The sequence below is a fragment of the Heterocephalus glaber genome, unplaced genomic scaffold (genome assembly GCF_053883595.1).
Source record: "Heterocephalus glaber isolate CG9 unplaced genomic scaffold, H.glaber_assembly_v1.0 deba00000122, whole genome shotgun sequence".
NCBI classification, from domain to species: domain Eukaryota; kingdom Metazoa; phylum Chordata; class Mammalia; order Rodentia; family Bathyergidae; genus Heterocephalus; species Heterocephalus glaber.
Window position 1 is genome coordinate 49,548,902 of NW_028258138.1, and position 27,139 is coordinate 49,576,040.

Genomic DNA, 27,139 nt, shown 5'->3' on the forward strand with positions numbered 1-27,139 from the left:
AGTGAGACTGGACTATAGCTCTCTTTTTGGGGTGGGTTTTTCTCTGCTTTGGGGATCAAGGTGATGCTTGTTTCCAGGAATGAATTTGGGAGTATTGCTTCCCTTTCAATTTCATTGAAGAGTTTAAACAGCAGTGGCAGTAGTTCCTCTTTAAATGTCTTGTAGAATTCAGCAGTGAAGCCATCAGGGCCCTTTTCTTAGTTGATAAATTTTTAATTATGTTTTCAATTTCATTGGTTGATATTGGGTTGTTTAGAATTTTTAGGTCTTCTTCGTTCAACTTTGGTAATTCATATGTATCTAGCAAACTGATTTGGGCCTTTTCTTTCCTTTTTCTGATAAGGTTGGCTAAGGGGTTGTCAATTTTGTTGATTCTTTCAAAGAACCAACTCTTGGCTTCATTGATTTTTTGTATTGTTCTCTTAGTCTCCATTGCATTGATTTCTCCTCTGATCTTTATAATTTCCTCCCTTGTATGAGCTTTGGGGTTGTCCTGCTCTTCTTTTTCTAGAAGCTTGAGGTTCAGTATCAGGTTGTTTAATTGGTCTCTTTCTGTTTTCCTAATATGTGTATTCACTGTGATGAATTTCCCTCATAAGACTGCTTTCATTGTGTCTCATAGATTCTGATATGTTGTATTGTCATTGCAATTTAATTGAAGGAATTGTCTGATTTCTTATTTAATTTCCTCTGTGACCCATTGGTTATTCAGAAGTGTGTTGTTCAATTTCCATGTGTTTATTAAATTTTTGCAGTTTCTTTTACTATTGATCTCCAAGTTCATTGCACTATGGTCTGATAATATACAGGGGATAACTTCAGTTCCTTCGCACTTACTTAAATATGTTCCATGTGTGACTATGTGGTCTATTTTGGAGAATGACCCATGTGCAGCTGAGAAGAATGTGTATTCTGATTTTGTGGGGTAGAACACTCTGTAAACATCTGTTAAGTTTATTTGTTCAAGAGTTCGATTGAGTTCTAGTATTTCATTACTTATTTTTAGTCTAGTTGATCTATCTATTTGTGACAGTGGGGTGTTGAGGTCCCCCACTACAATTGTATTAGTGTATATATGACTTTCTATGTCCATTAGTATTTGTTTTACATAGTTGGTCCCACTAGTGTTTGGTTCATAGATATTTATGATTGTCATCTCTTCCTCTTGGATTCTTCCCTTTACAAGGATGTAGTGCCCTTCTTCATCTCTCTAAATCAGTGTTGGTTTGAAATCTACTTGATCTGCAAAGAGGATAGCTACTCTTGCTTTTTTTCAGGATCCTGTCACATGCAGTGTTGTTTTCCACCCTTTAACTTTCAGTCTATGAGTTTCCTTTTGAATGAAGTGTGTTTCTTGTATGCAGCATATTGTTAGATTTTGCTTCTTGACCCATTCTGCCAGTCTATTTCTTTTGATTGGTGAATTGAGACAATTAACATTGATGGTTATTACTGAAATGTATTGACTTGTCATTGGCATGACTTTTTCTTTTTGTTGGGCCCTCCCCCTTTACATTTAATTTCTTGTTATGCCAAGTGGGTTCATTCTGCTTTGCTTCCTGGGGTTGTGATCCTCAATGTTTGTTCCTAGGATATTTTGTAAAATTCTTTGGAGTGCTGGTTTGGTATTCACGAAGTTCCTAAGGTGCTCTTTGTCATGAAAGTATCTTATTTCTCCATCCATTTTGAAAGATAGTTTTGCAGGGTCCATCAATCTGGGTTGGAGGCTGTTTTCTTTTAGGGCTTGGAATATGTCACTCCAAGCTCTTCTTGCCTTGATGGTTTGTGTTGAGAGGTCTGCTGTGATTCTGATGGGCTTTCCTTTGTATGTGATTTGTTTCTTTTCTCTAACTCCTTGTAAAACTTTATTCTTCTGTTTAGTTTCTGGAATCTTAACAACTATATGCCCATGTGTAGATTTTTTTTGATCAAGGCTATTTGGAGTCCTATATGCCTCACTTATCTGTATGTCAAGTTCTTTTCCCATGCTTGGAAATTTTCTACCATTTCTTCTGTGAAATTAAGACTTATCACTAAAAGAGTTTTCTCCTCATCACTTTCTGTGCATTAGTGGAACAATTCCCGCAAGAGCTATCATTCTCTTCAGTCTTAAAAGATTTAAAGCAAGGTCAGCCAGAGCTAAAATTGCTCCCTCACCAGCAGAGGATTAAACAAGAAAGGAAAATTGAGACAGAGCAATCTCAACATTCCCTTCCATTAGTGTGGAAGGAGTCAGACAGCCTGCAATGAAACCTGTCCCATCAGAATTTAGAACAGCAGCTGCACTGGTCATTTTTAAATGGCCAAGGAAATGCTGTGTTTTTATAGGAGATGTGTTGTTCTTCCTAAAAGAAAACACATTTTTGCAAAAGGAAAAGATAAAAAAGCTCCTTAAGGCCTATTGTTATTACCTCAGATCTCCATGGATCCTCTAATGATGTTACCCTATAAACCCAGTTTGTCCAAGCCAAGAGGAAAGGGCTTTCAGGCGACTGTCTGTCCCACCACTCCTGGCCCAGAGGAAAGTTATTTTGGGCCACTGTCTGTCCCACCACTCCTGGCCCAGAGGAAAGTTATTTTGGGCCACTGTCTGTCCCACAACTCCTGGCCCAGAGGTAGGGGCTTCTGAGCTGCCATCCCACTGCTCATGGTCCAGAGGAAGGGGCTTCCTGATGACCATCCAGCCCACTGCTCCCAGCCCAGAGGAAGGGGCTCCCTGGCTACCATCCCTCACACCACTCCTGGCCCAGAGGAGAGGGCTTTTGGGCCACTATCCGTCCCACTCCTCCCAGCCAAGAGGAAAGGGCTTTTGGGCTGCCATCTGTCCTACCCCTCCCGGCCTAAAGGAAGGGGCTTCCAGGCCGCCATCCCTCCTGCTGTTCCTGGCCCCTGTCCCACCTCTCCAAGCTCAGATGAGGTGAGCTGGACAGGTTCCAACAGCAGCCCCTTGCCCCCCAGGTCAAAATAAGAAGACAAGTAAACAGGCCTCAAAACCAGACTTCCAGATTAATTACAGTAATCCCAAAGGGATATGAGATGGAACACTCTGATACTCAACCACCTGGACCCACTGAACTGGCAACAAAAGGGGATCTGGAAAAAATGAAATCAGAAATAATTTCTCAGATAACAGCAGAGATTGTGATCATAGTGCAAGACATGATTAATAAATCTAGAGAGGAGCTCAGGAACAGGATGGAATCCCAACATTGGAAGCAAATGGAATCCATAAAACAGATGCAAATAGATTTCCAGGAGATAAAAAACTCCACTGAAAGTCTACACAGTAGAATGAGCCAATATGAGGACAGAATTTCAGATTCACAAGATAATATTGCAATTAATTATCAGGAAAAAAATGCTTCAAAATTATAAGGGAACATGAGAAATTAATGCAGCAGGTGATAGATGATGCAAAGAAAAATAAAATAAGACTTTTTATTTTTTTGGTACTGGGGATCAAACTCGGGTCCATGCACTTGCATAGCAGGCATTAAAACCACTGAGCTAAATGCCCAGCTCAAACATAAGACGGATTGGAGTCAAAGAAGAAACAGGAGAGAGTGCAGATGACATTAAAAAAAAAATCTTCACAGAAGTAATGGCAGAAAACTTCCCAAGCAGGGGAAAAGAACTTGACATACAGATAAGTGAGGCATATAGGACTCCAAATAGCCTTGATCAAAAAAAAAATCTACACAGAGGCATATAATTGTTAAGATTCCAGAAACTCAACAGAACAAAGTTCTTCAAGCAGTTAGAGATAAGAAACAAATCACATACAAAACAAAGCCCATCAGAATCACAGCAGACCTCTCAACAAAGACCATCAAGGCAAGAAGAGCTTGGAGTGACATATTCCAAGCCCTAAAAGAAAACAGCCTCCAACCCAGATTGATGGACCCTGCAAAACTATCTTTCAAAATGGATGGAGAAATAAGATACTTTCATGACAAAGAGCACCTTAGGAACTTCGTGACTACCAAACCAGCAATCCAAAGAATTTTACACAATAGCCTAGGAACAGACATTGAGGATCACAACCCCAGGAAGCAAAGCAGAATGAACCCATCTGGCATGACAAGAAATTAAATGGAAAGGGGGAGAACCCAACAAAAGAAAAAGTCATGGCAATGACAAGTCAATATGTTTCAGTTATAACCATCAACGTTAATGGTCTCAATTCACCAATCAAAAGAAATAGACTGGCAGAATGGGTCAAGAAGCAAAATCCAACAATATGCTGCATACTAGAAACACACTTCATTCAAAAGGAAACTCATAGACTGAAAGTTAAAGGGTGGAAAACAATACTCCATGTGATGGGAACCCGAAAAAAATCAGGAGTAGCTATCCTCTTTGCAGATCAAGTAGATTTCAAACCAACACTGATTAAGAGAGACAAAGAAGGACACTACATCCTTGTAAAGGGAAGAATCCAAGAGGAAAAGATGACAATCATAAATATGTATGCACCAAACAGTAGTGCAAACAACTATATAAAACAAAAACTAACGGACATGAAAAGTCATATATGCACTAATACAATTGTAGTGGGGGACCTCAACACCCCACTGTCACAAATAGATAGATCAACTAGACTAAAAATAAGTAATGAAATACTAGAACTCAATCGAACTCTTGAACAAGTGAACTTAACAGATGTTTACAGAGTGATCTACCCCACAAAATCAGAATACGCATTCTTCTCAGATGCACATGGGTCATTCTCCAAAATAGACCACATAGTCACACATGGAACATATTTAAGTAAGTGCGAAGGAACTGAAGTTATCCCCTGTATATTATCAGACCATAGTGCAATGAACTTGGAGATCAATAGCAAAAGAAACTGCAAAAATTTAATAAACACATGGAAACTGAACAACACACTTCTGAATAACAAATGGGTCACAGAGGAAATTAAATAAGAAATCAGACAATTCCTTCAATTAAATTGAAATGACAATACAACATATCGGAATCTATGAGACACAATGAAAGCAGTCTTATGAGGGAAATTCATCACAGTGAATACACATATTAGGAAAACAGAAAGAGACCAATTAAACAACCTGATACTGAACCTCAAGCTTCTAGAAAAAGAAGAGCAGGACAACCCCAAAGCTCATACAAGGGAGGAAATTATAAAGATCAGAGGAGAAATCAATGCAATGGAGACTCAGAGATTGATACAAAAAGTCAATGAAGTCAGAGTTGGTTCTTTGAAAGAATCAAAAAAATTGACAAACCTTTAGCCAACCTTCTCAGAAAAAGGAAAGAAAAGGCCCAAATCCATGCAATTAGGAATGAAAAGGGTGAAATTACAACAGACCCAGCAGAAATCCAGAGGATCATCAATACCTACTTTGAGAACCTATATGCCAATAAGATGGACAACCCAGAAGAAATGGACAGATTCCTAGATACATATGAATTACCAAAGTTGAATGAAGAAGATCTAGAAATTCTATACAACCAAATATCAACCAATGAAATTGAAAACATAATTAAAAATTTATCAACTAAGATGGCTTCACTGCTGAATTCTACAAGACATTTAGAGAGGAACTACTGCCACTACTGTTTAAATCTTCAATGAAATTGAAAGAGAAGTAATACTCCCAAATTCATTCCTGGAAGCAAGCATCATTTTGATCCCCAAAGCAGAGAAAGACCCAACCAAAAAGGAGAACTATAGGCCAATCTCACTAATGAACATAGATGCAAAAATCCTTAATAAGATACTGGCAAATAGAATATAGAAGATCATCAAGAAAATCATACACTCTGATCAAGTGGGATTCATCCCAGGGATGCAGGGATGATTAAACATACACAAATCAGTCAATGTAATACACTATGTCAATAGAGCCAAGGGCAAAAACCATATGTTCATCTTCATAGAAGCCGAAAAAGCATTTGACAAAATCCAACATGCATTTATGATAAAAACCCTACAAAAAATTGGAATAGATGGTCTCTACCTCACACTGATAGAAGCCATCTATGAAAAACCAACAGCCATTATCATACTAAATGGTCAAAAACTGAAATCCTTCACACTCAAATCAGGAACAAGACAAGGATGTCCACTATCACCACTGTTGTTCAATATAGTTCTGCAAACATTAGCCACAACAGTTAGACAAGAGACAGAAATGAAAGGAATAAAGATAGGAAATGAAGAAGTCAAATTGTCATTATTTGCAGATGACATGATACTGTGCATAGAAGACCCCAAAAACTCCACCAAAAGTCTTCTAGACTTAATAACTAAATCAGTAAAGTAGCTGGATACAAGATCAACACAAAAAAATCAATCACTTTCCTGTACACTAATGACAGACTCAATGAGAGAGAAATAGGCCAAATAATTCCTTCCACAGTAGCATCCAAAAAACTGAAATACCTAGGAATCAACCTAACGAAAGAAATCAAAGACATCTTCTCTGAAAACTATGGCACTCTGAAAAGAGAGATTGAAGATGATATCAGAAAATGGAGCCCATGCCCTATCTAGGTCCTAAGTCCCACAGAACACGCCAAATCAGCCTGCTGCAGACAGGCAGGTCTGCCCATGCCCTCCCGAAGTCCTGAGTAGCACAGAATGCTTCAAATCAGCCTGCTTCAGACAGGCAGGTCTGTGCATGCCTTAACGAGGTCCTGAGTTAGGCGGAAGACACCAAGTCAACACGCTGCAGACAGGCCACACCCTACCGAGGTCCCCAGTCATGAAGAACACACGCCAAGTCAGCCCACTGCAGACAGACAGGTCTGTGCACTCCCTACCGAGGTCCTGAGTGATGCGGAACACACCAAATCACCCCACTGCAGACAGGCAGCCACCTGATTCCACACTACAATGACGCAGAGGACACCAGACCACCAGACCAAGGTACTGAGTCCCACTGCTCCTGGCCCAGAGGAAAGGGCTCCCGGCCAAGAGGGAGGGGCTTCTGAGCCACCATCTTGATACTCCTGGTCCAGAGGAAGGGGTTTCGTGGCCACCATCCCTCTGGCTGCACCCAGCCCACAGGAAAGGGCTTTTGGGTCACCATCCCTACTGCTGCTCCCGGCCCCTGTCCCACCTCTCCCAGCTCAGAGGAGGTAATCCATGCAGGCACTAACAGCACCCTGCCCCAGTCGAAATGAGAAAACACATAAATAAGTCTCAAAATCAGACTTCCAGATCACCTACAGCAACCCCAAAGGGTAATGAGATGGAACACTCTGATACTCAACCACCTGGACCCACTGAACTGGCAACAAAAGGGGATCTGGAAAAAATGAAATCAGAAATAATTTCTCAGATAACAGGAGAAATTGTGCCCCTAGTGCAAGACATGATTAATAAATCTAGAGAGGAGCTGAGGAACATGATGGAATCCCAGCATAAGAAACAAATGGAATCCATAAAACAGATGCAAACAGATTTCCAGGACATGAAAAATTCCATTGAAATTCTACACAGCAGAATGAGCCAATGTGAGGACAGAATTTCAGATATAGAAGATAAGATTGCAAATTAGTGACCAGGAAAGGAAAAATTGCTTCAAAATTATAAGGGAACATGAGAAATCGATCCAGCAGCTGCTAGATGATGCAAAAAAGAATAACATAAGACTGATTGGGCTCACTGAAGAAAGGAGAGAGTGGAGATGACATCAAAAATCTCTTCACAGAAATAATGGCAGAGAACTTCCCAAGCAGGGGAAAAGAGCTTGACATACAGATAAGTGAGGCATATAGGACTCCAAATGGCCTTGATCAAAAAAATCTACACATAAGAATATAATTGTTAAGATTCCAGAAACACAACAGAAGAAAAAAGTTTTCCAAGCAGTCAGAGAAAGGAAACAAATCACATACAAAGGAAAGCTCATCAGAATCACAGCAGACTTCTCAACACAAACCATCAAGGCAAGAAGAGCTTGGAGTGACATATTCCAAGCCCTAAAAGAAAACAGCCTCCGCATCAGATTGATGTTCCCTACAAAAGTATCTTTCAAAATGGATGGAGAAATAAGATACTTTCATGACAAAGAGCACCTTAGGAACTTCGTGAATACCAAACCAGCAATCCAAAGAATTTTACACAATAGCCTAGGAACAGACATTGAGGATCACAACCCCAGGAAGCAAAGCAGAATGAACCCATCTGGCATGACAAGAAATTAAATGGAAAGGGGGAGAACCCAACAAAAAGAAAAAGTCATGGCAATGACAAGTCAATATGTTTCAGTTATAACCATCAACGTTAATGGTCTCAATTCACCAATCAAAAGAAATAGACTGTCAGAATGGGTCAAGAAGCAAAATCCAACAATATGCCGCATACAAGAAACACACTTCATTCAAAAGGAAACTCATAGACTGAAAGTTAAAGGGTGGAAAACAATACTCCATGTGATGGGAACCCCCAAAAAAGCAAGAGCAGCTATTCTCTTTGCAGATCAAGTAGATTTCAAACCAACACTGATTAAGAGAGATGAAGAAGGACACTACATTCTTGTAAAGGGAAGAATCCAAGAGGAAGAGATGACAATCGTAAATATCTATGCACCAAACACTAGCGCACCCAACTATATAAAACAGATACTAATGGACATGAAAAGTCATATCTGCAATAATACAATTGTAGTGCAGGACCTCAACACCCTGCTGTCACAAACAGATAAATCAACTAGACTAAAAATAAGTAATGAAATACTAGAACTCAATCGAACTCTTGAAGAAATGAACTTAACAGATGTTTACAGAGTCTTCCACCCCACAAAATCAGAATACACATTCTTCTCAGCTGCACATGGGTCATTCTCAAAAATAGACCACATACTCACACATAGAACATGTTTAAGTAAGTGCAAAGGAATTGAAGTTATCCCCTGTATATTATCAGGCCATAGTGCAATGAAATTGGAGATCCATAGCAAAAGAAACTCAAAAAACTTCATAAACACGTGGAAATTGAACAATACACTTCTGAATAACCAATGGGTCACAGAGGAAAATAAAGAAGAAATCAGACAGTTCCTTCAATTAAATGACAGTGACAATACAACATATCAGAATCTATGGGACACAATGAAAGCAGTCTTATGAGGGAAATTCATCGCAGTGAATACGCATATTAGGAAAACAGAAAGAGACCAATTAAACAAGCTGATGCTGAACCTCAAGCTTCTAGAAAAAGAAGAGCAGGACAACCCCAAAGCTCATACGAGGGAGGAAATTATAAAGATCAGAGGAGAAATCAATGCAATGGAGACTAAGAGAACAATACAAAAAATCAATGAAGCCAAGAGTTGGTTCTTCGAGAGAATCAACAAAATTGACAAACCTTTATCCAAGCTTCTCAGAAAAACGAAAGAAAAGGCCCAAATCCATGCAAATAGGAATGAAAAGGGTGAAATGACAACAGACCCACCAGAAATCCAGATGGTCATCAATACCTACTTCCAGAACCTATACGCCAATAAGATGGACAACACAGAAGAAATAGACAGATTCCTAGATACATATGAATTACCAAAGTTGAACCAAGAAGACCTAAAAATTCTGAACAACCCAATATCAACCAATGAAATTGAAAATGTAATTAAAAACTTATCAACTAAGAACATCCCGGGCCCTGATGGCTTCACTGTTGAATTCTATAAGACATTTAGAGAGGAACTGCTGCCACTACTGTTTAAACTCTTCAATGAAATTGAAAGGGAAGCAATACTCCCAAATTCATTCCTAGAAGCAAGCATCACCTTGATCCCCAAAGCAGAGAAAGACCCATCTGAAAAAGAGAACTATAGGCCAATCTCACTAATGAACATAGATGCAAAAATCCTTAATAAGATAATGGCAAACAGAATGCAGAAGATCATCAAGAAGATCATACACCCTGATCAAGTGGGATTCATCCCAGGGATGCAGGGATGGTTTAATATACGAAAATCAATCAATGTCATACACTATATCAATAGAGCCAAGGACAAAAACCATATGATTATCTCCATAGATGCAGAAAAAGCATTTGACAAAATCCAACATGCATTTATGATAAAAACCCTACAAAAATTGGAGTAGATGGTCTCTGCCTCAAACTGATAGAAGCCATCTATGAAAAACCAATAGCCATTATCATACTAAATGGTCAAAAACTGAAATCCTTCACACTCAAATCAGCAACAAGACAAGGATGTCCACTATCACCACTCTTCTTCAATAGAGTTCTGGAAACATTAGCCATGGCAATTAGACAAGAGAAAGAAAGAAAAGGAATAAAGATAGGAAATGAAGAAGTCAAACTGTCATTTTTTGCAGATGACATGATACTCTATACAGAAGACCCCAAGAACTCCACCAAAAGTCTTCTAGACTTAATAACCAAATTCAGTCAAGTAGCTGGTCACAAGGTCAACACACAAAAACCAATAGCTTTCCTCTACACCAATGACAGACTCACTGAGAGAGAAATAGGGCAAATAATTCCTTTCACAATAGCATCCAAAAAACTGAAATACCTAGGAATCATCCCAATGAAAGCAATCAAAGACCTCTTCTCTGAAAACTATGGCACTCTGAAAAGAGAGACTGAAGATGATATCAGAAAATGGACAGACATCCCCTGCTCCTGGGTAGGGAGGAGTAATATAGTGAAAATGGCCATACTTCCAAAACTGCTATATAGATTTAATGCAATTCCAATTGAGATCCCAGCAGCATACTTAATAGACCTCGAGAAAACAATTCAAAAATTCATTTGGAGCAAAAAGAGACCCAGAATAGCAAAAGCAATTCTAGGTAACAGAGACATGGCAAGGGGTATCACAATTCCCAACCTGCAACTGTACTACAAAGCTACTGTGATAAAAACAGCATGGTACTGGCAAAGAAACAGACTTGAAGACCAGTGGAACAGAATAGAAGATGTAAAAACAATGCCAGACACATTCAGCCATCTCATCTTTGATAAAGGAGCCAAACACCCTCACTGGAGGAAAGACAGCCTCTTTAATAAATGGTGCTGGAATAATTGGGCTTCAACTTGCCAAAGATTAAAACTAGACCTGTGTCTCTCACCATGCACTAAACTGAAATCAAAATGGATTAAAGATCTAAATATGAAAATAGAAACTCTGAACCAGTTGGAACAGAGGTTAGGTAGAATCCTTGAAGACATCAGTGTAGGAAAAGATTTTAGGAACAAAACCTCAGCTGCCCATGAACTAGCACAAACAATCAACAAATGGGATCTCTTCTTACTAAAAAGCTTCTGCACAGCAAGAGAAACCACCAGCCATGTGAAAAGACAACCCACAATGTGGGAAAAAATCTTCACCTGCTCTTCCTCAGACAAAGGTCTACTATTTCGAATCTATAAAGAACTTCAAAAGATCAGACCTCCTAAATTTAAAGACCCAATCTGAAAATGGACATCTGAAATGAACAGACATTTCTCAGATAAAGAAGTAGAAATAGCAAATAAATACATGAAAAAATGTTCAACATCATTGGTCATTCGAGAGATGCAAATGAAAACAACGCTGAGATTCCACTTCACTCCAGAAAGAATGGCTGCTATCATGAAATCAACCAATAACAAATGCTGGCGGTGCTGTGGAGAAAGAGGAACCCTGCTCCACTGCTGTTGGGAGTGTAGACTGGTGCAAGCACTGTGGAAATCAGTATGGAGATACCTCAAAGAACTAGGACTGGAAGTCCCATTTGACCCCACTATTCAGATGCTGGGGATCTTCCCCAAAGAATTAAAAGAATCATACCACAGTGATATATGTGCACCCATGTTCATAGAAGTGCAGTTTGTAATAGCTAAAACTTGGAAACAGCCCAAATGCCCATCAACTGGAGACTGGATAAAGAAAATGTTGTTCTTTTTATAAAATGGAGTACTACTCAGCTATAAAAAATGAGAAATTAGAGACATTTATAGCTAAGTGGATGCACATTGAGGCAATACTCTTAAGTGAAGTAAATAGGACACACATGTGTAAATACCAAATAGTGTCTCTGGTGTGAGAACCTGAAAGTGTAAATAAGGACTAAATGTATACTAGGTAATGTGAAATAGGAAGAAAAGGGGCAAAGGGAAAGGAAGTGGGAGGGCTAGGGGAAAGGATAGAAGGGAATGGGATTAATATAAGAAAATGGAAAAATAGCAAAATCTTTGTAAATAGGGAGGACTGGAGGGGTTGAAGGGAGTGTTGGGCAAGGGTGAAAAATAAGAACCAAGAGAGACTATGTAAAGGTGCAAATTTCCAATGATGAATGTCATTATACTGTATACCTAAAATGTACCAATGATTAGAATGAATAATCGATAATGTAAAATAGGAAGAAAAGTCCAAAGGGGTAGGGGTAGTGGGAGGGGCAGGGGAAAGGAAAGAAGGGAAAGGAAAAATGCTGAGAAATGGAAAAAATGGAAACAAAGTCTTTGTAAATAGGGAAGGGTGGAGGGCATGAAGGGAGGGCTAGGAATGGGGAAAAAATAAGAACCAAGATGCATTATATAAAGGTACAATTCCCAATGAGAAATGTAATTGTGTTATATTCCTACAATGTACCAATAAAAGAATTTAATACAAAAAAAAAAGCTTCTGCACAACAAGAGAAACTACCAGCAGTGTGAAGAGAAAACCCACAATGTGGGAAAAAATCTTCACTTGCTTTTCCTCAAAGGTCTACTATCTCGAATCTATAAAGAACTTAAACAAATCAGACCTCTGAAATTTAAAGACCCAATCCAATAATGGGCATCTGAAATGAACAGACATTTCTCATACAAGGAATTAGAAATAGCAAGTAAATACATGAAAAAATGTTCAACATCCCTGGTCATTCGAGAGATGCAAATGAAAACAATGCTGAGATTCCACTTCACTCCAGAAAGAATGGCTGCTATCATGAAATCAACCAATAACAAATGCTGGCGGGGCTGTGGGGAAAGAGGAATCCTGCTCCACTGCTGGTGGGAGTGTAGACTGGTGCAAGCACTGTGGAAATCAGTATGGAGATACCTCAAACAACTAGGACTGGAAGTCCCATTTGACCCCACTCTTCCGATGCTGGGGATCTTCCCCAAAGAATTAAAAGAATCATACCACAGTGATATATGAGCACCCATGTTCATAGCAGCACAGTTTGTAATAGCTAAAACTTTTAAACAGCCCAAATGCCCATCAACTGGAAACAGGATAAAGAAAATGTGGTTTTTTTATATAATGGAGTAGTACTCAGCCATAAAAAAGGAGAAATTAGAGACATTTATAGCTAAGTGGATGCACATTGAGGCAATACTCTTAAGTGAAATAAATAGGACACACATGTGAATATACCAAATAGTTTCTCTGGTGTGAGAAACTGAATGTGTAAATAAGGACTAAATATATAATAGGTAATGTGAAATAGAAAGAAAAGGGGCAAAGGGGAAGGAAGTGGGAGGGCTAGGGGAAAGGATAGAAGGGAATGGAATTCACATGAGAAAATGGAAAAATTGGAAGAAAATCTTTGTAAATAGGGAGGACTGGAGGGGTTGAAGGGAGTGTTGGGCAAGGGTGAAAAATAAGAACCAAGAGAGACTATGTAAAGGTGCAAATTTCCAAGGATGAATGTCATTATATTGTACCAATTATTAGAATGAATAAATGATAATGTAAAATAGGAAGAAAATGTCCAAAGGGGTAGGGGTAGTGGGAGGGGCAGGGGAAAGGAAAGAAGGGAAAGAAAAAAATGATGAGAAATGGTATAAATGGAAATAAAGTCTTTGTAAATAGGGAAGCGTGGAAGGCATGAAGGGAAGGCTAGGAATGGGGAAAAAATAAGAACCAAGATGCATTATATAAAGGTACAATTCCCAATGAGAAATGTAATTGTGTTGTATATCTACAATGTACCAATAAAAGAATTTAATACAAAAAAAAAGAAAAGAAAATGGACAGACATTCCCCTGCTTCTCGTTAGGAAGGATTACCATAGTGAAATTGGCCATACTTCCAAAACTGCTATATAGGTTCAATGCAATTCCAATTGAGATCCCAGCAGCACACTTCATGGACCTTGAGAAAACAATCCAAAAATTCATTTGGAAGAAGAAGAGACCCAGAATAGCTGAAGAAATTCTAGGTAACAGAGACATGGCAGGGAGTATCACAATCCCCAACCTGCATCTATACTGCAAAGCTCCTGTGATAAAAACAGCATGGTACTGGCAAAGACATAGAACTGAGGACCAGTGGAACAGATCAGAAGATGCAGAAACAATTCCAGACACACTGAGCCATCTCATCTTTGATAAAGGAGCCAAAACCCATCACTGGAGGAAAGATAGCCTTTTTAGTAAATGGTGCTGAAAAAATTGGGTTTCAACTTGCCAAAGATTAAAACTACACCTATATCTCTTGCCATGCACTAACCTAAAATCAAAATGGATTAAAGATCTAAATACTAAAATAGAAATGCTGAACTGACTGGAACAGAGCTTAGGTAGAACCCTTGAATACATCGGTATAGGAAAAGATTTTATGAACAAAAACTAAGTTTCCTGTGAACTAACCCAGTCAACAAGTGGGATCTCTTTTTATTAAAAAGCTTCAGCACAGCAAGAGAAACCACCTGCAGTGTGAAGAGATAACCCACAATGTGGAAAGAAATCTTCACCTCCTTTTCCTCAGACAAAGGTCTACTATCTTGAATCTATAAAGAACTTAAAAAGATCAGACCTCCCAAATTTAAAAACCCAATCCAAAAATGGGCATCTGAAATGAACAGACATTTCTCAGACAAAGAAGTAGAAATAGCAAATAAAAACATGAAAAAATGTTCAACATCACTGGTCATTGGAGAGATACAAATGAAAACAATGCTGAGATTCCACCTCACTACAGAAAGAATGGCTGCTATCATGAAATCAACCAGTAAGAAATGCTGGTGGGGCTGTGGGGAAAGAGGAACCCTGCTCCACTGCTGGTGGGAGTGTAGACTGGTGCAACTACTGTGGAAATCAGTATGGAGATATCTCAAAGAACTAGGACTGGAAGTCCCATTTCACCTGTTGGAGATCTTCCCCAAAGAATTAAAAGAATCATACCACAGTGATATATGTGCACCCATGTTCAGAGTGGCACAGTTTGTGATAGCTCAAACTTGGAAACAGCCCAAATGCCCATCATCTGGAGACTGGGTAAAGAAAATGTGTGTGTGTGTGTGTTTTTTTATAAAGTAGAGTACTACTCAGGCATAAGAACTGAGAAATTAGAGACATTTATAGCTAAATGGATGCACATTGAGGTGATACTCTTAAGTGAAATAAATAGGACACATATGTATAAATACCAAATAGTTTCTCTGGTGTGAGAAACTGAAAGTGTAAATAAGGACTAAAATACATAATAGGTAATGTGAAATAGGAAGAAAAGGGGCAAAGTGCATGAAGTAGGAGGGGCAGAGGAAAGGAAAGAAGGGAAAGGAATAATGATGATAAATGGAAAAAATGGAAATAAAGTCTTTGTAAATAGGGAAGGGTGGAGAGGGTGAAGGCAGGGGTGCGAATGGGGACAAAATAATAACCAAGATGCATCGTGTAAAGTTATAAGTTCCCAATGAGAAATGTAAATGTGTTGTATACCTAAAATATACCAATAAAAGAATTCAAAAATAAAGAATAATCCAGTTTTGGCCCACAAACAATGAGGAATGAAGTTTCAAACAAAAGGAGAAAGTTATGAGAATTTTATTGGGAATAAAAAGGGAAAACTCATAATAGAGATCTATTACAAGGGGATTCCAAGCAGAAATTCTAATCATGGGTCTCTGTTCTGATCTTATATACATAAGCAGAGCAGGGGAAGGGACTGGGATTTTTAAAAGAATTTGAAAAGTAAATTGACTATCTTGCACATCTGTTCTCTCCAGTTCCAGATTTCTAACCAAATCACCATATTCTGGATAAGAGTCATTTTTCTGGAGGAAAAAGTCTTCATCTGTCTGCACTCATCCCAACCTTTTATCTTTTCTTTGTGTGTTTATCATTGTTTCTCTAAGATTGGATTGGGTCACTGAATTAGTTCTTAACTTGATCGGGCTATTTTCTTTTTTATTGTTGCTGCTATAATTTTTATTGGGTACTTATATTGATTTTTTCTTTCTTGCCTTTTTATTCTATTAGTACATCTTTACAGTGCATGCAGTTTACAGTCATCTTGGGGAGTGGGTACATGTACATACTGCAGCTTCTTTTTAAAATTCTCTTCCTCTTCTCTTCCCCTCCCCCCCTCCTCCTTTAATTCCCCTGTCCTGATTTTCATTCTTGTTGATATTATTAATCTTAGCTCATGTTATGGTATATATTTTTCTTTTAAATTTTAAAGCTTAACAGGCTTCTTGCTTAACTCTTTCATCTGACATGATCTTAGGCTTTTAAAATTGCCTATTTATAATAACAAAACTAAACTACTACAACCAGATCCCACCATATGATTATATGATTATTCATATGTTTGAGTTACTATGAATAAATCTACTGTGAGCATCTAAATATGAATCTTCACGTGTACACAATTTTCATTTCTCTTGGATAACTATTTAGCAGTGGAATTGCTGGATTTAGCGATAAATGTGTTTAACTTCATAAAAAGTGGCAAGGTGCTTTTCAATGTATTTGGGTGTGAATCTAGGATGGCATTAGGTGGCTGTTAGAATTTATTATGCAGTTATTCTTTTTCTTTAAAGTTTTTCCCATATAACTTATTTTTAAAATTTTGATTTTAATTGATAAATAATATATATTTATGGGGTACAGTGTAATATTTTGATACATGTACACATTGTACTATAAAATCAGGGTGTTTTGCATATCCATCACCTCATATATTTACCATTCTTTGTGGTGTGAACAAAAACCTCTCTTCTAGTTATTCTGAAATATTCAATGCAATATCATTGAATTTAGTTTTTCTATTGTGCAGAACACCAAAACTTATTGTGTCTCTTTTTAATTTTGTATCTATTGACCAGTCTCACCTCATTTCCTCTTTTACTTCCCCTCCCCAGTCTTTGGTAACCACTGCTTCTATGAATTTACCTTCTTTGGACTCCACACATGAGTGTGGTCATACAGTATCTTTCTTTTTATGTCTAATTTATTTTACTTAATGTCCTCCAGGCTCATCCATGTTGCTACAAGTGAAGGATTTCATTTGTTTTTCTATAGCTAAATCATATTTCATTGTATGTATGTACATTTTCTTAAAATCCAGTCATTTGTTATTGGGTACTTAGATTGATTCCATGCCCTGGGTATTATGAATAAAGCTGCAATAAACTGAGAGTATGGCTATCTTTTCAATATACTGATTTTACTTCCTTTGGATATATAACCAATCATAGGCCTGCTGGATCATCTAGTACTTATATCTTTACATATTTTAAGAACCTCCATGTGGTTTTGCATAATAGCTACACTAATTTACATTCCCACCAACAGTGTATAAGAGTTCACCTTTCTCTACATCCATACCAGCATTTTTTAATTTAAAAGAATCATTTTGAAAACAGCCATTCTAACTGGGGCAAAGTAATTTTTTTGGTAAAACCCCAAAAGTACAGTCAACAAAAGCAAAAATGAACAAAAGGAATAACATCAAGCTGAAAACTTGTGCATAGCAAAAGAAACAATCAAGAGAGTGAAGAGACAACCTTCAGAATGAGCAAAAATATCTGTAAATCATGTATCTGACAAGGATTAATACACAGAATAGATGAAGAACTCAATTCAATAGCAAAAAAACTAATTTGGTTAAACAAATATGTAAAAGATCTATATAGACTTTTTCAAAAAGTGGCCTACAAGTATATGAAAAATGCACAACATCACTAATCATCAGAGAAATGCAAATCAAAACATGCTTTTATTCAAATAAGACTCCTGCATCTTGGCAGTATAATCTGTGATGAGACACTCGTCCTCTTCCCAATGGGATGATGGGTGGGGCTGGACTTCAAGAGATTGAGAAACTCTCTTGCAGATCAAAATTCTTATTTCTGCATTCTTTTACTTAGGATGCATTCAGTTGTTGTGATGGTGCTTTTCACTGTACCCTGCTCATCATGGGTTCCTCATCCTCTACACTGTTTTTGAATTATGTCCACCATATACTTTTCTCATATGGAGCCCTATTCTCATTCATATGTGCAAGTCTTGCTAAACAATTCTAAAGAACTTGTAATCAGCTTGTTAATAAGGGCTATACTTCAATATTTCTGCCTTTCTGGTTTCCCCATTTATTGCATTTGTTTAGTCAAAGGCAATGTCTGTTCTCCAATAGGTACCTGAAGTACCTGAGTTCCTATTGTACAATGCAGACAAAGATTAGGATGTGGTTCCAAATGAGGTCAGCGTGTTTGTTCTGCCATCTTCTATTGTAACTTGTTATGACTATGATTCAACTCTGATACTTGTGGCAATCTCCCTATATGGCAGCAACTGTCTTATTGTCTTAGAACTTACATCAATTATATTGTTGCTGCCCATCTTGATTGACATAAAAAAATAATGCGCTCTATTGGCTTTGGTTCTCAGAGCAGGTGGTGCATGACTAGGACTTGTGACAAGTCTCAATAACCACTTATTTTTAGGGAACTAGCCAGATCTAAGGATGGCTTCATACTTTGGATTTGGACAAGTGGGTGAATGATGTAGTATTTTCAAATATAATTACCCAGTAGGCAACTAAGAAAGTTACTTTCTGGCTGTGGGTTTGTAAATAAGATGTTTAACTCAGTTTTAGGTATGTTGAATATGAGATGGCTTTTGAGACATCAGAGATGTTTTGTAAATAAATGATATTGTATTATAAGAAGAGCTTAGTTATTCTTGTTAATTTAGAATTCTGTGGTATATAGGACACTATCCACTTTCTGTTCCAGTGGGAAGTAGAAAAGTAGATTTATTGTCCCATTTTTCAAGGAGTTTATTCTCTAATTTCATTAATGAAGTTAAATGACCACAAAAGGGCCCAGTAGCCCTCTAAGATTACTAGAAGAAATGTTGTATGTGTCACATGAGTGATTGTCAAATTAATTGTATAGAAACTTTGCTTTTCTGTAGTTAGTGTCCAATAAGTTGTTCATTTGGTTTTACTCTGGTATTTTGAGGTGGGATGAGGATAACATGAGCTTTTTTCATGGTACTGTATGTTTTTTGCTTCAGAGTAACTCATTTTAATTTTATAAAGTAAAAATTATTTTAGGAAGTAAAAATTATTTGTCCCATTTTACAGAAGAGGCAGTTTAGAAGTTGAAAGGTCAAATAACTTGCCAAAAATCATGTATCCAGTAAATGATAAACTTGGCATTCAGACCTACCCAGTCTGAATCCAAGCCTCTGTCCCTAATTTTTATCCTATTCTTGTCATTAAATATATGTCCTATCATTAAAAAACATTTAAAAACTATATGTTTTAGTAGCTGCATAATCATTTATTCATTCTAATTTTTGACCTATATACTGTTTTAAATTTGGTATGTACATTTCAAAGTATGTCTTCAGGATAAATTCCTACAAGTTACTTTCCTGTAGAAAAGAAAATGTAAAATGTGTAAGCTTCTTTAAATCATATAAAATTATTTTTTTAGAAAAGTCCAAAAAGTTTACCATCCCATGTAGAATTACTCATCAATCTTATGGGGTTGTCTAAATCAAAACAAACAGGTAGACTCGGTAACACTGTGGTACAGGTGGTGGTAGAGAAAATGAATTAGAGCAAGAACTCCAGGTATAACGCAGGCTCATTTCCTCCTTTTATTCATTAAGACCTAAAGCTAAGTAAGGTTAAAGGACATGGCCCAAATCCTACCACTAGAATCAGATTTAAGACTAGAGCCTGTGCTTATCACTATATGATTATTCAGTCTGATTCTCTTGGATGATTTGGATGATTCAAGGATGCACTGAAATGAGCATCTGGAATCTTGACTGGTGAGTAAAGGCTTTTGATGTTTGGGTCACCTTCACAATTTTCTGGAAGTTTACCTTAAAAGCAGAGCATGTTGGAAGTATCCTAAAATGTTCAACCCCGAACTGAAAGGTACTATACTCACTCAAGGAGATAAAGAAGTCTGCTGGGCAGGGGGAATCCTGAAACTCTTTCATGTGTTTGCTTGGATCTGACCTAGTGTTAAATCAACAAGGATTATCTTGACCCTGTCTTCATTATTCTGTTGATGGTATGAATATCTTTGAACAAAGAGCTGCTTGGATCATTACAAACTCATGTAATTCAAGGCTGATTTTCTATATCACTGACCTAAAATGTAGGGTATTGCTGTTTATTAGTCAGAGGTGAGCCCACCATGTGATATAGTGTAAACAAATTTTGCAATATAATTTGGTTGGGATACATCTGGGTAAGAAGGACTAAGCTGCTTGAAAAATAAACCTCAAAATTTTAATACCTTACCACAATGAAGTGTTGTTCCTTACAAAATTGAAGTAGGCTGCATAACTATCTGTTGTGTTGGAAATAATGTCACACTAAGGATGCCAAGATGGGAAGAGAGGGAAAGGAATCACAAAACTTTAACAGACTCAGGCTAGAAGTGACTTAATAGATTAGCCAGAATTTAAAAACATGGCTCCAGTCCAAAAAGAAGAGAGCCTAGGAAGGTGTGGGGAGGAACACAAAAATATTGCATGAACACTCTTTCACAATTTAATCTTTGATGCTTTGAACTTATCTAGTTAAACATTTGTTTGTATGCAATTTCACATTACTTCAAATTTTAAACATATGGATAAACTTTTATACTACTTATAAGTATGATTAAAGGTCAACTGTGTGATAAAGTATACATTGCCTTTTAAAGAAATCTTTTGAGTTCTGTGTTAAAAAAATACTAAAGTTTTGCCTTATAGTTATGAGATCTGGGCAACTCATTAAATTTTCCAAGCCAGTATCTCAATTGAAATTGAACTAATAATCTCTCATGCATAGGCATGTTGCAAAAATAAGGTTACAGATACAATGTAAAGCACTTGACACCATTCTTATTACATGGAAAGTGTTCAACAAATGTGAATTTTTATTTTCTTTTTATTGATGTTGATGTATAGTAGGATGTATAAAGTGCCCATAATCATCAAAAGATAGTGTACTTCATGTAGACAAGAGATATTTTGCCAATTCCAAAAATGAAATGTCTGCTTTCTGTATATTCTTATTTTTATAGACCATGGGAAGTTTCAAAGGTCATGCCCTCCCTGGAAGCTTCTTGTTTATCATGGGTGTTTGGTGGAGCACAAAGAGTATTCTGAAGTATGTCTGCAAAAAGCAAAAGAGAACTTGCTACCTTGGTTCTAAAGCATTATTTCGTTGGATAGAAATTTTGGAGGGAATTATACTAGTCCTCATGGCCTTAACTGGTGAGCAGATAATTTCTTCTATTTTCTTCTTTGGGGTATTTCATGTGTAAAAAGAAGATTCAATATACAAAATTTAAAAATTGCTATAAAGAATTTTGTGGTTCTTAATATATATTCTAATTGTAACTTCTATCTGATATAATGTTAGGAAAGTGATACTTTATGTTTATACAAAAGCCTATTCCTTAATGAATTAGTCACAATAGTTAATTTATTTGCCTAACCAGTCAAGGTGAATTTCCTTTACAGAATTTGTTGGAAGCTTTGAAATAATGTTATTATCAATTGTTTTAATACTTGAAGCAATAAACACTGTCGGAAACCATTTTTAAAATGACAAAATAATAATAATCAAGTGCATGTGAGAAACCTTCAATAACATGGATTCTATGAAATGTTCTGTTTTTAGAGTGCCATTAAAATTTTTCTTTTGAACAAGGTGAAGAGTCCCATTTTCCTATTAAAATTTTTTCATGATTTCTCCATGACAATAGGACTTTGCTATGGTCATAAAATTACAGAGTAACCATTTCCAAGAAGAAATTTCCTTGCTAAATTCAATGGCTTACAGAGGCCAATGAGAGCTTGCTATCTTGGCTTTCCTCATGATAGTTTGCATTGCTTTCTCCAGGGTGTACTTTTATCTTGCTTTTTCCTTTTACTCAGCCCAAGTTTGCTCTGCAGAGCCAGTGTCTCTCTCACTCTTCACTTTTACTTTTTCAAATGAACTTTGCCACTGCTAAAATTAATTAATTCATTCATTCATGGGTTAGCAAATAAGAAAACATCTCAAAGAAAATTAAATTGGACAATCAGATGGTACAATTGTCTGGGACTTGTCATCTTCAGTTAGGGAAAGCAGAACATTTTAGCATTTTTATTGAGAAACAAGGACAACCTCTTAGTTTGTGGCAGCCACCCAAAGATGTAATATCTAAAAAGAAATAATCAGCCTTTATAGGCCTGATCCCATAAATTCAAAACCCAGTCATTCAAGATTTACCTCAGTCATTAAAATGGAATAGACAATTGAACTAAAATCATTAGTATTAAAGATCTGAAATAGCTATTTGAATAAACTGGTAATTTTTGACTAAAATTGGTTGTTTGAACCTTTTAAAAAGAGCCCCAACCATCATTGCTAATCTGTTAGGGAACAACTCAGAAGGAATCAATGACATAAGACAACAGCAGATTGGAACAGGCAGTGGGTACACCTCCTCATGTGCTATTATGCATGCTAGGTATAATTATGGAGAGGGTTACTAAAATTGCGGTATGTTCCTTTTCAGGGATGCTTGGGGAGCAATTTATTTCTGGAGGACCCTACCTGATTTTATATAAAGAAGGCCAGTGGAACCAACTCATACGCTGGCATCATTGCACCATGTATTTCTTCTTTGGGCTGCTGGGTGTGGCTAATATCTTATGTTTCACCATCAGTTCACTTCCAGTCTCCTTACCCAAGTTAATGTTCTCAAATGCATTATTTGTAGAAAGTAAGTATCAGTATTTTTCTGTACCTTTTCTCTCTTAGAAGACATTTGTGTAGCCCTTTATAATAATACATCTTTAGTGCTTTAGTGCAGTTTTGATTTATAGGGCCATATATCTGGGCCATGGTGAGACATTTGGGTGTCCTAGGGAGGAGGCCAAAGATCTTCCATACTGATTCATTTAGTAGAATGTGGCAAGCATAATCAAAATATGCTTTATTCACATTTCACATGTTTCTTAAGGAATTATCTGCAGTGGTTCCTTATCTTCTAGTTGTCTGGGATATCATACTTTTTTCACTTTTAAGAATGAAAACTGAACTTAGAGAAGTGGACCATAAGTATCCTGAAATGGTGCAATCACTCACAGCAGAATACCTTTCATTCTCTACTAACCAGCTTCTAAAGTATTAGTATAGTAAAGTTCTGCCACTAAACATGGTAAGTAGGGCCCAAAGCATTCACCTACAAAAATATGAGGTTTTAATTTTGAGAGGTTGATAAAAATCAATATGTTTGTATTCAGCTGGTTTTCCTGTTTACTCTAGGGAGAGAAAGTAAACAAATATTTAATGACTGGTTTTTATTTACCATACATGTAAGAAATAGGTTTACTGTGGAACTACAAAAGCCCCAAGTGACTATGAAGCAGTCACTTGGTAACTTTCCCCCTTGTCTCTTACATTTGAAGATAAGAACTTTTCTTTTTCCTCTTTGAGAACAAGGGCTAGATAAAGGATGGATGCCAAACACTAATAGCATGATTCTCATTATCTCAGGGTGTTGCTATATTTTGAATGAACATCTTTGCTTCTTTGAATGAAAAGGCTTAGATGAAATTAAACACTGTCCATGAAATGAAAAAAATGCAGCTAGTTACTACTTCTTGGAAAGGCAATTCCCAGTTTGCTACTACTTTTTGAGATTCTGGAGGGGGTCAGTCACATATTTCAGTGTCTACCTTTATGATTTATATATGCATTTGCTTCCTCCAACCGATTGAATTCCTTTAAGTCTTTGATTTCAGATTATTCATCATACATGTGCCTTAATTATAGCTCCCCACCCTGTTATGCTTATTATTCATAATTCTAAATAGATAATGCTTTGAAATATAGTTAGTTGAAAATTTCATGTTGTGTTAGAGGATAGGTTAAAGACTGAAGATGGGAAAAGCAAGATTAGATTTTGAAAATTCCGTTCTGAAAAAGTAGTGATGACTCCAAAAATGAAAAAAATACATTATTGTTAGAATCGGTGGGGACCTGATCTTTGTAACAGTTGTGCATGTGTGTGTATAAAATTCTGTGAAAAAAGAGGGAGAAAGAAAGACAGTGGGTAGCCTTGTGTTTCACTGAAAAAGACAAACTGTTTGTTCTTTGTCTATTAGCTTTTATCTTCCAAAACCATACTCATGGCCGGGAAATGCTAGATGTCTTTGTGCACCAGCTGCTGGCCTTGATCTCCTTTTTGGCAGGCTTACTGGTCTTCATTGAGTTCTTCACACGGAACAATGTGCTTCTGGAGCTCCTCCGGTCAAGCCTCATCCTGCTACAAGGGAGCTGGTTTTGGCAGGTGAGTTGGTGCCTCCAGCTAATGTGCCTGTGTCTTGGCATGTAGCTTCTCCCCTTATTTGATGGTGCATTTTATATTTAGACCTCAGAGACTTCACTCTGCAGTGCTGCCTGTAGTGAGAATGTGGGCCTCTCTGAAGATGATTTTTTAAAAGTGCCCTAGAAGCCCTGGTGGGGACATTGTCAGAGCACCTGGGTAGGAAGTATTTGTGCACATCTTCATCACATACCTGATTATCCATTTATGTAAGATCTCTGTGCTGATGCTTTTAATCAGAAATAGGTCCTGAAGCTAAAGCAGCTTACCGGCTAAAGAGTAGTAGTAAGCTTAAGAAATACATGGAAAGCAGGAAGGGAAAAATTATTCTTTTTGAGAAACAACTCTATGTTAGCCTCTGTACTAGATTTTTGTGGACATATTATTGCATTCTGTCCTTGCAACAATCTGGAAGTTAGGTATTACTGTCTCTAATTTACAACTAGGAAGATTCAGAAAGCCCAAATTATTTTCCCAGTCTCACACCATAATGGAGATAGGATCTGAATCTGGGTTTGTCTAACCTGAACATTTTATGACAACACCCTAACCTTATGTTACTGAACAGATGAATTCCAGTTAGTGAACATATGTTTTATAAGTACTGACAAATAATAATCCAACATGCATGTATAGGTGTAAAGAAAGTCTGGGGTGGAAATAAAATGTGGTTTAATTAAGAAAGACATTTTATTTATTTATTTATTTATTTATTTATTGGTACCAGGAATCAAACTCAGGACCTTGCACTTTCGAGGCAGGTGGCAGAACCATTGAGCTAAATCCCCAGCACTGGAAAGACATTTTAGAAGAGATTTTTAGTCACTAGAAAGTGAGATTTGTGCTTATAATGTTATTTCATTGATTTGCCTGATGTTGTTATCTAGCCATTGCCCTCCATGCTGCCCTCTATGGAAAGGCTATATGGGAAAGAGCATGGGATAAAGAAAAGAAAAGTAATCATGCCTTAATAATTCAGCTGTTTTCAATACTGAGGAAATTACTAAAGTTGCTGAGTTCCATTTTCCCCTCTAGTATGGAGGATAACAAAGTGTTTTTCTTGGAATTGTTTTGAGAACTAGTAATTATTGTGAAATTTATGTGTACCAATAAAGCCAAAGGTCCTGGCACCATCTGTGACATGCTGTAGGTGAAAGTTCTTCTTGCAATTAAAATGAATTTAAAAATGGGAACTGATGATTAAGGCACAAATCTTAATTTTTCCTGATTTACTCAGATTATGTGGAATTTCAAGCAGAAATGGAGTTAAGATTTCACTCAATATCATAGACTAATTGCTTTTTGGAGTGCTGGTTTGGTATTCATGCAGTTTCTCAGGTGTTCTTTGTCCTAGAAATACCTTATTTCCCCATCAATTTTGAAAGACAGTTTGCAGGATACATCAATCTAGGTTGAAGGTTAATTTTCTTTTAGGTCTTAGAATACCTCACTCCAGGCTCTCCTTGAGGGTTTGTGTTGAAAAGTCTGCTGTGATTCTGATGGGCTTTCCTTTGTATGTGATTTGTTTCTTTTCTCTAACTGCTTATAGTTTTTTGTTCTTCTGTTGGGTTTCTGGGATCTTGTCTATTATATGTCTAGGTGTAGATTTTTTTTTTATCATGGATAGTTGGAGTCCTGTATGCCTCAGTTATCTGCATGTCAAATTCTTTTGCTCTGTTTCGGAAGTTTTCTGCTATTATTTCTGTGAATTGGCTTTTTATGTCATTTGTTCTCTCTCTTGCTTTTTCATTGACTTCAATCTTGTTATTTTTCTCTACATCATCTAGCAGCTGTTGGATTGATTTTTCATGGAGCCTTGCTAGTTTTAAAAAGTGTTTCTTTTTGGGGCCAGGGATTTAGCTCAGTGGTTCTGTTGCCTGCCTCAGAAGCACAAGGTCCCGAGTTCGATCCCTGGTACCCCCCCCCCCCAAATCTTTCTTTTCATGATCACTAACTGCAATCCTATCTTCTATACCTGATATTTTGTCCTCACATTGGCTTATTCTGCTGCATATACTTTCTGTGGCATTTTTAATCTCCTGGATGTCTGTTTGAATCTGTTTCATGGATTCCATTTCTTTCCTATGTTGGACGTTTACAGTTTCCATTTCTTTCCTGTGCTGGGCATTCATGGCTTCCATCATAGACCTGAGCTCATCTATTTTTTTTGTCTGTTTCTGTTCTAGAGTCTCTAATCATGTCTTTCATTCTGCTCACCATCTCTGTAGTTATCTGGGAAATTATTTCTGCTTTGAATTTTTCTAGGGCCTCATTCATTTGTTTTATTACTTCCTGTGCTATCAGTTCAGGGTGTCCAGGTGGTTGATTATCAGATTTGTCCACCTTGTTTCCCCCAGAATTTGCCTTTGGTGAGCTGGATGTCTGGGTGTGTGCCTTGCTTAGGTGTCTTCTCATTTCTATTTTTGTTGGTGGTGCTGGTTTTGGTTTAATTCCTGGGTTGATACTTCAATATTGCTTACTGTAAGTATCTTTGTTGCTTGTATTTAGAACCCTTATGGAATGATTGCTTCTCAGAGGTGTCTTCCAGATATAGCTGGTCTTTAGGTTTTGAGTCTGTAATGACTCTTAGGCAATCCTG

General features: G+C 37.2%; 1 protein-coding gene across 3 annotated transcripts in view; it reads left to right on the forward strand.

Moving 5' to 3' along the window:
* Positions 1-27,139, forward strand: part of Tmem45a (transmembrane protein 45A) — a 100,721-nt gene that overhangs the window by 43,622 nt on the left and 29,960 nt on the right. For 2 of the 3 annotated variants that reach the window (XM_087214316.1, XM_004857978.4), the window contains 3 exons: positions 21,241-21,433; positions 22,726-22,932; positions 24,320-24,504. In XM_087214316.1, coding sequence (XP_087070442.1) covers positions 21,244-21,433; positions 22,726-22,932; positions 24,320-24,504 — 582 coding nt within the window. In that variant the 5' untranslated portion in view covers positions 21,241-21,243. The remainder of the gene's footprint in view (positions 1-21,240; positions 21,434-22,725; positions 22,933-24,319; positions 24,505-27,139) is intronic. The other variant, XM_013077074.2, reaches the window with a different exon arrangement.